Source organism: Sebastes umbrosus, chromosome 22 (genome assembly GCF_015220745.1).
Source record: "Sebastes umbrosus isolate fSebUmb1 chromosome 22, fSebUmb1.pri, whole genome shotgun sequence".
Classification (NCBI taxonomy): domain Eukaryota; kingdom Metazoa; phylum Chordata; class Actinopteri; order Perciformes; family Sebastidae; genus Sebastes; species Sebastes umbrosus.
Genome location: NC_051290.1, coordinates 15,776,218 through 15,787,191, shown reverse-complemented (window position 1 = coordinate 15,787,191; position 10,974 = coordinate 15,776,218). Strand labels below are relative to the sequence as shown.

General features: G+C 36.6%; 1 protein-coding gene and 1 non-coding gene across 2 annotated transcripts; both read left to right on the top strand.

The window, feature by feature from the left end:
* Positions 1 to 4,862: 4,862 nt before the first annotated feature.
* gabarapa (GABA(A) receptor-associated protein a) lies at positions 4,863 to 8,951 on the top strand. Its single transcript, XM_037758861.1, has 4 exons — positions 4,863 to 5,109; positions 7,532 to 7,610; positions 7,695 to 7,813; positions 7,948 to 8,951. The coding sequence occupies exons 1-4, from the start codon at positions 5,020 to 5,022 to the stop codon at positions 8,026 to 8,028; spliced, it is 369 nt and encodes a 122-aa protein (XP_037614789.1). The 5' UTR covers positions 4,863 to 5,019; the 3' UTR covers positions 8,029 to 8,951.
* A 1,359-nt stretch (positions 8,952 to 10,310) lies between these two features.
* On the top strand, positions 10,311 to 10,384 carry trnan-guu. The gene has a single exon. It is a non-coding gene; the product is annotated as a tRNA-Asn (tRNA).
* Positions 10,385 to 10,974: the final 590 nt, after the last annotated feature.

The following is a 10,974-nucleotide window of genomic DNA, read 5'->3' as shown; positions in this document are numbered from 1 at the left end:
GCTTGAGGCAATTTGTTTTTTTGCCAATAATCTGCTGCCATCGTATGGTGTGACAGGAAACTCCACTCAGTATTCCTACCTACCCTGCTAGTGAGAGAACCTACATTTCATATAGGTAATACTCTTTGACATCAAACCAGATATGAAGGATTTTTGTCTCCCTTGTTGAAGGTATCAACGGCTGCCTGACAACATTTGTGCTTGTCTAAGAGCTGTATTGTGTCATAAATGGCACTTAATAGCTTGTCATTTGTGTGTGTGTGTGTGTATATGTTGATCTACACTCAGCTGTCAGTGTATTATGTACAGCTAGCTAAAACTAATGCAGACTAATACAAGGTTAAAAATGACAGAGGAGTTGATTCAACTGTCTGGTGCTGTTGAGTTGTATTGCATTATACTGACGGGTGTTTCTGATGTTTTGCCCTCCCATTTCTATCAATGAGGGTAGTCTAAATAACGGAAACCAGTTTATAACATTAAGACCACCGACAGGTGAAGTGAATAACATTGATTATCTCGTTACAATGGCACCTGGCAGTGGGGGGGATGTATTAGGCAGCAAGTGAACATTTTTAACTTTGTGTTGGAAGCAGAAAAAATGGGCAAGCGTAATGATGTGAGCAACTTTGACAAGGGCCAAATTGGGATGGCTAGGCGACTGAGTCAGAGCATCTCCAGAACTGCAGCTCTTGTGGGATGTTCCTGGTCTGCAGTGGTCGGGACCTACCAAAAGTGGTCCAAGGAAGGAAAACCGGTGAACCGGCGACATGCTCAGACCCGCGGCTCATTGATGCACGTGGGGAGCGAAGGCTGACCCGTGTTGTCCGATCCAATAGAAGAGCTACTGTAGCTCAAATTGAGGAAAAAGTGAATGCTGGTTCCGATAGAAAGGTGTCAGAACACACAGTGCATCGCAGCCCATGCTGACCTAATGTTATGGCTGATCGGTGTATAATGCAATACAGTTCAACAGCACCACAAGCTACATCCTCCAAAATGATCATACAGTTTAATCAGCACCTCTTTAACACAGTTTCAATAAAAAACTGAACATTATAACTATCATGAAGGCAGGATGTATTACAGGACTCTATGGTTGTATTAGACTGCATTAGTTTTAGCTATAGGTGTACCTAAGAGAGTATGTACCTGTGGTAAATGTAAGTAATTTTATTAAGATTTATGTGCAAATTTAGTAATTCTATTTTTTTAGGAGCTTTTTTTTTTTACCAGTTTGTGAAGTGTTCATTACCTTTTTTTACATCCCTCTCATTCATAGCATACAGGTAAGTTTCTCAACTTCGATATCGGTGATGGCACATCTACGGATCGGTCAGTGCTGTGAGTGTTATATGTACAAGCAGTTTTATTCTTCAGCATTTCAATATTGGACATGCATCCATTCATTTAAGTCATTCTAGTGCAGGTGTAGGCAGCTGTACTATGGTGGGCCAAGTGTATACTGGTAGCACCTCTACCTGCTCCTGATGATGGTTTTAAAGTAAAACCAAAAGTTTGAAATCATCTTGTTTTTCAGAGTAACTTTACTCGTGTAAGAGTTACAACCAGCCACCTTATTAAATTGAATCTCCTCTGTTGGGTTTGTCAACAGTTCCTGATCTCTCTTCCTACACCTTTCTTGAAGCGGAGGATGCTATAGAGAGGGGAGGCGGCAGCTTCTTGGATGCACAGTACAGTCCACTAGTAGTTGCAGCAAGGACTTACGATACATGAAGTTGGAGATACCTAGATTACTTACTGGACCGAGAACTGACCAGACTCTGATGAGGCAGGACTGAGCTGTAGCTGCTGAGTAGGCCTTGTTGAGAGTTGGTTGTTGGTGATCACATCATGGTTTGCGGTGGAAGAGGTAGGCTTTACTGGGGATTCGTCAATGACGATGAAGAGCTTTTGTGGGAGCGAGAATGATTCAGTGCTCCTCTGTTACTAGGAACTCTGAAGAGACAAAAGCAGGAGAGGACGGAGCAAAGGAAATTGGAGTGTGGCTACTCCATCGTCAAAAATAGTCATCTGCCATATATGATGTAGATCTGTCATACCTGAAATCTCACAATAAGCATCATAGTAAGACTGTCTTTTGAACCCTAGGGAATAAATCCTATCCATAAGCGACTCAGCAAATTACACCCTATAATGGAACAGAAAAGTTTACCATGACCACCTAAAATTATCATTGTGGTTAGAACAGGAAGGGTTGTTTCCCTATTCAGAACTGTCTCAATTGTTAAAGAGAAGTCTGTAAACACACAAGGGACTTTTTATTTAGATGTGTGCAATCTGTCTGAGAAGGTGGAGATGTCACATGAGCAGATGGAGCGAGTCATCGAGCCGTGAGTCACAGACACAATGTACAGATTAGAGTCAGGACATGGCAAACTGACTCAGATTATACTATATATCATAAAACATTATTAGTTTTATTTTTAACTATGTTTTGTTTTTAAACTCTGAATATAGACAAGCGCTTTACAGTTAAAATGAAGCAACATATTTGGTCAGTGAGTGGTTCCTGGGAAATTCCCCAAACTAGTAGGCCCTAAAACCAGTATTCACCAGCAGGGTCTGAAATGAACCTTTTTCCTCTCCTGCCACTGTGGCAGGTCACTGAACATTTCTACCGGCCACTAATTTTTTTTGTCTGCCACTTCTGAAATCTAAGTAGAATACTTTAAAATTGTAAACACTGAGTCAGTGGTACCAGACTGTAGAATTATGGAATATATCATGTAACCTTAATCCATGACTATATTTGGTATTACTTCATTTTACAGGTCTACAAATGTCATGGTAATTAGGTGATAATTAGCAAGTTACCTATTTGAAATTTCTTTGGAATTACTGCCAAAGTTATTTGCTAATTATTATCTATTTACCAGCAGACATGGAAATAAAGCATATCAATTCACTTTGTATTCTTTTGCTGGAAAATGTATTAAATAAATTACCAGCTATTGAGAAATAGCAGAATATAATTATTAAATAATGTTTATAATAAAGTAATTTTCAATAAATGTATAGGTAATTTGGCAGTAATTCCAAAGAAATTTCAAATAGGTTACTTGCTTATTATTACCTAATTGCCATGAACTTTGTGGACCTGTAAAATGAAGTGTTGCCATATATTAAATTTAGGCTTTAGAATTGCTTTTTATGTCTGCCATGGTGGCAGGTGACCTGAAATTTTCACCTGCCACAGCCAACATTTGCCCTGTTATTTGGCAGGTGCTTATTTCATTCCCTGTTCACCATCATTACACACCATTAAGCAGCATTAAACAAAACAAAAAGAAATAGAAAATGGACATTATTATTGAACTTTATTCGTTTTGTTCCCCTTAATTCTTCCATAAATGAGTGAATGAATAATGATCTCACTTGTTATTATGTGTCTGATGCTGTGGCAACACCGGAAGTTGCGAAACTTTTTTTTACAATATTCCCCATTTTGCTGAGGATCTGCTTCATGTTTCTGGTCCCAGATTAAGAACAGATATACAGTCAAGACATGTTGCCACTCAATCTGAACTAACAAGACTAGATTAATGACAGATTATAATGTGCTCTGGATTTTCTGTAATGTATGATTGATTTGTCTTCACAATAACAATTTAGTTACTTTCATTTTACAGCCGTTATCATACATAGACTTTGATCAACTTGATTTATTTCCATTATCGAGTAATCTTCCAGTAATTTCTCGGTTCATTTAAACACTAATGTGGTGTATAAAATGTCAGGAAATAGTAAAAACAGTTTCCCAGAGCACAAGATGACCTTTGTCTGTCATGTGTGTCTGATCAGTAGTCCAAAATCAATAGTCTAACATCCAAAGATATACATTTTACTGTCATAGAAGAAAAAACAAGAAGATATTTACATTTGAGAAGCTGGAACCACAACATTTTTTTTAAGCTCTTTAAAAAGTAGTTTCATTTTTGCGCTCCCCTCTGTCCTCTATACTAAATCCTAGTCTGAATTGTAAGCATATAAATATACCATTGTCTTTCTTTTTTGTTGTTTCAATACTTTATTGAAAGAAAGCACATAAAATGTGTAACATTATATCATATGAACAAGACATTTTCAGGTTTAACAATCTCCCCTCCCTCCTCACCCACACTAGGGAAGAATGGGAGTGGAAATTAAGTAAAAAATAATGGCAGAAATTACAGGAATAGAATAGTGAATACATACACACACATATATATATATATATATATATATATATACATATACACAGCCATACATAAACATAAAAAATGTTAATGAAAAATAGATAAATAAGTCATAATGATGACAACAATAATAATACCACAATAATAAATAAATTAACAAAACAAATAAAAAACAATAAATGACTAGATTAAAAGATGGATAAAAACAAGTAAAAATAATAATAAAATAATGAAATTATAATAATTATGCTTATGAGTCTAGACTTCTAGTGTATAATGTGACTAATGTACACCGGCACACACCAACCTGTAGTTAAGTCAAAATAACAGTGTAATAAGGCATGTTTTTGTAGTTTCTCTTCTGTAGCTGCTATCTGCTGGGCCTCGGTCATATGACAAGGACAGCTGCCTCTTCACCGCCCTGCCCTACGTCTCTCTACGCGCAGGGGGGTTGATCAAAAATAAAAAATAGTCCCACAAAAATAATGAGATTTTAAACCTCTTAAAAAATAATTTCAAAAGAAAGACGTTTCACTAGAATAAAACACTGATTATCAGACGTCAATGTTAATCTGGGATAGCGGAAAGCGAAGTCTACCCCCCCTCCTGCGGAACTAGACTCCTCTGCAACGTCATGTTGTTATTGTATCCCTCCGCCTGCAGTCGCACTAAGGAAAACAGCTGTGTTGAAGCTAACAGCTAAAGTTAGCATCGTGTTGTTGTTGTTGCGTGTGTGTCAGCGGATTTGAGCTTCTTACTTTGAGCAATATCGTTCAACCTCGGAGTGACCGACTTGTCGTCTGTCATCTCTTCATTAAAGATGAAGTTTCAGTACAAAGAAGAGCATCCTTTTGAGAAGAGGCGGTCTGAAGGCGAGAAGATTAGGAAGAAGTATCCGGACAGGGTGCCTGTGAGTAATGCTAAGCTAACAAGCTAAAGATCTACAGTGTATTGTAACACCAGTGCTGTTTAGCCAATTGTTAATGACTCTTAGTGTATAAAGTGAGTCTATAAACATGTGGTTAAACTGTAGCCACACCTAACTATCGTATATTTGACTGCCACGTTAGTAAACAGCCTACAAAGCTAACAATGCTAACGTTAGAGGTTAACCTGAATGTCTGAGTGTCGTCCGCGACATACAGGCCAGCTAGTACTAGTTTCATGTAATCCTTCCGTGTGTTTGTGTGTTTCTAACGATATTATTAATAAATCATAAAGGTAACATAGTGTTTTATTTGTTATAATGATTGCTGGTGTGGAAAGCATACAGTGTGAAGTGTGATTGTGGTCTGATTGGGTGTAGTCTTTAGGCTGTATGTTGAGAGGTGCACCTTAAAATAGTGAGTCAACACACAGGACACTTGTTTACATCACCCTGGCTCTTGAAGGTAGATGTCTTTAGTCCACGACTGTAGACATCTGAACTAAAAAGACTAGATTAATGACAGATTATAATGTGCTCTGGATGATTGATTTTGTCTTCACAATAACAATCTAGTTATTTTAATTTTTGGATTTATTTCCTTTATTGAGTAATCTTCCAATAATTTCTCAGTTTATTTAAACACTAATGTGGTGTATAAAATGTCAGGAAATAGTAAAAAAAAAAAAAAAAAAGGTGCACCTTAAAATAGTATGTCAACATACAAGGACACTTGTTTACATCGACCTGGCTCTTGAAGATACATTTTTTTTAGTCCACAACTATAGACATTTTGCCACTTAATCTCAACTAACAAGACTAGATTAATGTGCTCTGGATTTTCTGTAATGTATGATTGATTTGTCTTCACAATAACAATCTAGTTTCTCTGCCTGTCATTTTACAGCTGTTATCATACATAGACTTTAATCAACTTGATTTATTTGAATTTTGTGGAGTAATCTTCCAATACTTTCTCAGTTAATCAAACACTAATGTGGTGTATGAAATGTCAGGGAATAGTAAAGAAAAACATATGTATGTTGAAACGCTAACAGAGGTGCACCTTAAAATAGACACTTGTTTACATCAACCTGGCTCTTGAAGATTGATTTAATTTAAGTCCACGACTATAGACATCTGAACTAACAAGACTAGATAAATGTGCTCTGGGAATTTTCTGTAATGTATGGTTGATTTGTCTTCACAATAACAATCTAGTTATTTTCATTTTTACAGCTGTTATCATACATAGACTTTGATCAACTTGATTTATTTCCATTATTGAGTAATCTTCCAATAATTTCTCAGTTAATTTAAATATTAATGTGGTGTATAAAATGTCAGGAAATAGTAAAAAACAGTTTCCCAGAGCACAAGATGACGTTTGTCTGTCATGTGTGTCTGATCAGTAGTCCAAAATCAATAGTCTAACATCCAAAGATATCAATTGTACTGTCATAGAAGAAAAAAACAGAAGATATTTACATGTGAGAAACTGGAACCACAACATTTTTTTAAGCTCTACAATGACACGCTAATGCCTGGCCATTCAGGTTGTTGTCCTATTTTTAGGATGAAGGGAAGAAACTTAAAAGTAGTTTAATTTTTGCGCTCCCCTCTGTCCTCTGTACTAAATCCTAATCTGAATTGTAAACATATAAATATACCATTGTCTTACTTTTTTGTTGATTCAATACTTTATTGAAAGAAAGCACATAAAATGTGTAACAAACATGAACAAGACCTTTTCAGGTTTAACAATCTCCCCTCTCTCCTCACCCACACTAGGGAAGAATGGGAGTGGAAATTAAGTAAAAAATAATGGCAGGAAATTACAGGATGAATAGTGAATACATACGCACACATACATATTTGTATGTATATATATATATATATATACCTACATACACAGCCTTACATAAACAGAAAAATGTTAATGGAAAATAAATAAATTAGTAATAATGATGACAACTATAATAACACAATAATAAATAAATGAACAAACAAATTAAAAAACAATAAATGACTAGATTAAAAGATGGATAAAAACGTGTAAAAATAATAATAAAAATAATGAAATAATGATAATAATTACGCTTATGATTCTAGACTTCTAGTGTAGTGTGACTAATGTACACCGGCACACACCAACCTGTATACACGCACGTTGTCTTTCTGACTGACCGATTACAAAATACAAATTTAAACCAAATGAAACATCTGGTTTAAAAATATTCCAGTCCTCGCTTGACTGACAATTATTTGTATTCTCAGATCCCTTTTTTTAGAAATGTGAAACAAGTGCGTCTCACTTGATACACACAGCCTTTGTTCAGCTGAGAATATACTATATTAATTTGCTGAGAACATGTACAATGGTTCTTGTTTTTCTTTTTTTTCCCAGGTAATTGTGGAGAAAGCTCCCAAAGCCAGAATAGGAGATCTGGACAAGAAGAAATACCTTGTCCCCTCCGACCTGACAGGTAAATATTTTATTAGGTGCCAAGTTCTTGGACAACATTTAAATGACACTAGTAACATCTAAAATTATGTCTCTCTTTTATCAGTGGGCCAGTTTTACTTCCTCATCCGGAAAAGAATCCACTTGCGAGCTGAGGATGCACTCTTCTTCTTTGTAAACAACGTCATTCCACCCACCTCAGCTACCATGGGACTGTTGTACCAGGCAAGAGTTGTTTCTGCCTCACTGATCTGCTCTCAGTCTTTATCAGCGTATTGTTTTTTCCCTACTTATATTAAAGTGAGCTACATTTTTAATGCCATACTAACATGTTGTTTTTTCCTTACCCTCTTTCTCAGGAGCATCACGAAGAGGACTTTTTCCTCTACATTGCCTACAGTGATGAGAGCGTGTACGGCAGCAGCCAAAGGGAAATCTGATCCCGCTACCATCCCCCCCTTCCAACCACTACCCACCTTTCTGAGAACTCCACCATTCATTCATTTAAATATTAAATCCAACTCAGCAGCCTAGAGTTCCCAGAGTAAATATGTCAAATGCACTTTCACCACCCATGCATTACCCCCTCTCCCATCCATTTATGTCTTTATTATTCTGCAGTCTGAATTGTATTTGCCTCTATTTTTCTTTTCAGTAGCGACTCGAGTTAAGTGGCCAGTTATTTTTCTAGTGTCGTAATTGATCATACTTTACTGAAAAAAAACTGAGAAAGAATAACGAAATAATGTTTGAACTAGGCCGTAAATATAGTTACCCCAGGGTTAAGGGAAGAAAGGCAGAGTATGTGGGTTCAAATCAGCTCTTATTGACAATGAAGATAGATTATTGTTTGTCCACTCTGTTGGCTTACAGGTATATTAAGTGTGTTTTGAGTTTAGGTGAGGGAATTGATAGTCGAAGGTAGGCTATTTTGTCTCTGGCAGAGTAAAGGATAACTGTTTTGCAGCAGTTCTTTTCCTAGTAAAAACTGCAGTGTGAAGGTGATTTTTTTTTATTAAAAATTCACCAACCACTGAAGTCTGTGAATGAGAATTGAGTGGGCTGCCCCACATTTGGCCTTAGCAAGGAGTCTAATAGAATTCAGACTAAACAATCATCCTCTGCTTTCAGTGGTGAGACTATTATGTTGACTGCTACTATGATTACTGTTGTTGTTATTGTTAATTTTAGATGGCTTAATTTCTAAAAGGTATTGTAAAGCTGAGTGCAATTTTCTCTTTTTTTTTTAAGTTTGTCTCCTTTTTTTAAAAAAGAAAAAAGATTTGAACTCTGTATACAGCTGCATTACTGGCTCTTTCTCTCCACTCATGACCATACATGATAAAATGTGATTAAAAAGCTATCTGTGTTTCTTGTCTTTATTGAATGTCTTAGGTCACAGGATTATTCAAAAATAACGTATAGACCAAACATTCAGTCATTACAGAAGTCCATTTTATTTATATCGCCCAAAATCACACATTTGTCTTGAGGGCACTTCAATCTGTACAACATAAAACGCCCTGAATATGTGATTTAGTATCTGTATTTGCATGGGTTGCCTTATCATATCCGCTACTGTGGCTGCTCAGATAAAGTGTGCCTCTCCAAGTTGTACAAAGCCACTCGTATTGATAACTTTATGTGAATGTATAAGCTAGTTTCAATGGGTAAAAGTTAGAGAAACCAGGAGCAGACGTATGACTGTGGCAGAAAGAGGGCACATCATCAGTAGCAGTATGTCTTTGTATCAGTAAATACAAAGTCAAATTGAAACTTTAAAACACATTATTCGCTTCTACAAGTCAGTTTTCACATTTTCTAAATAAATAAATTTAGGTAGCTGTGTTAGTAGCTGTTAGAAGAACACAGGAAACAGACTAAAAATGTAATACCTTTGAAGAATATCCCATTTCACATGCCATGTTTCCAAAAGCACTACACTTAATTGACCCAAGATACATATTGTAGAGAGATAATAGATCTCTTGGCTGTTTTGTATCATCAATCAGTTATTTGTCTGTAAAACCAGTAAGGAAAACCAGACCGTGTTAACCAAAAGGTTGGAGGCTCGAGTCCTCCCATGGATGTCTTCTTAGGTAACCAGGTAACTTTATGTGAATGAATAGGGTAGGTTTCCTTGGGTAGTGTCTAGAAAGGAACCAGCAAACTGGAGAACCTCTCGCGAGATTGTTAAGGTTAGGCATTGTTTTTGAATAGTTAAAGTTAAGCATTGATTTTTAATTGTTGATGTTAGGCAATGACCTGAAATAGTTGAGGTTAAGCATTGTCTTCTAATAGAAAAGTTTAGGTATTCACTTCAAATAGTTTCTCGTGAGTGAGTCTCGCGAGAATTTTTGCAGATCTTAGACCAGATTTCGCAATTTGCGGGCTCCCTTCTAGAGCATGGATGTATGAAGAGTCAAGAAACCAGGAACAAAAGTATGACATCAGTGAGGCCTAATGTCAACATGTTAGTGTATAATAATCCATTTATATATTTTTAACTGCAGTTAACTAGACTTTTTTTGTTTGGAAATTGTATCTTCGAGAGAATTCATTTCCTGCTCCAGAAAGAAGACAAAGTAAATGGTGTGTGTGCTGCCTCTTAGTTATTAAAGTTTCTGTCATATTAATCATCCAGTCTTCACAAAATCAATATCACGTGTGTGTGTGTGGGTGGAGCTTTAAATTTGAGACCATACTTTCGTCGTGCGAAGTCGTCTCTGTGGCGCAATTGGTTAGCGCGTTCGGCTGTTAACCGAAAGGTTGGTGGTTCGAGCCCACCCAGGGACGAGATACGTTTTCTTATTGACCAGCTGTTACCTTTATAACACACTCGTCTCTGTTCCCTGAATTATGTTTCCATGTCCATTGTCTATTGCTTGTGTAGATGCATTGATAATATAATAGTGTCTTGAAAATAATTCAAGATACAAGTGTTATTTGATGCAATGTATATTTATTATTCAAACTTTATTTCAGACACACAGGAGTGTCCATAGCAATAAAAGAAAAGAAAAAGAAACAAAAAACATACAAGATAAGACCACAGCAGTTCATCTTCAATTCATATGTAGGCTATCTCGCCAGTGTTTTCTGAGCCTGGATGAGTACTGAGTGCAGCTCTTGCTCGGGCTGGTTAAAGCCTCTATGATGCTGTTCTCTTACTCATCCAAGCAACAAATTAAATTATACATCAGATGTCTTAAAAGTGCTTCACATGTAGGAATACCAGAGGACACAAACAGTTTACTGGCACTATGCCACCTGGGAACCTGAAGCAACAACCTCATTGCATCATTGTAAGCCACTATGAGCCTTCACATGCTACTTTTCTTGTAGCTCAACTAAAGATGAGCTGTGTACAAAGGCGTGCAGAAAGC

Bases quoted from the DNA above. Each gene is read 5' to 3' on its own strand.
- gabarapa (XM_037758861.1), top strand. From the start codon at position 5,020: ATGAAGTTTCAGTACAAAGAAGAGCATCCTTTTGAGAAGAGGCGGTCT. The intron at 5,110-7,531 runs GTGAGTAATGCT...TTTTTTTCCCAG, and splicing joins AGTATCCGGACAGGGTGCCT to GTAATTGTGGAGAAAGCTCC. The intron at 7,611-7,694 runs GTAAATATTTTA...CTCTTTTATCAG, and splicing joins TGTCCCCTCCGACCTGACAG to TGGGCCAGTTTTACTTCCTC.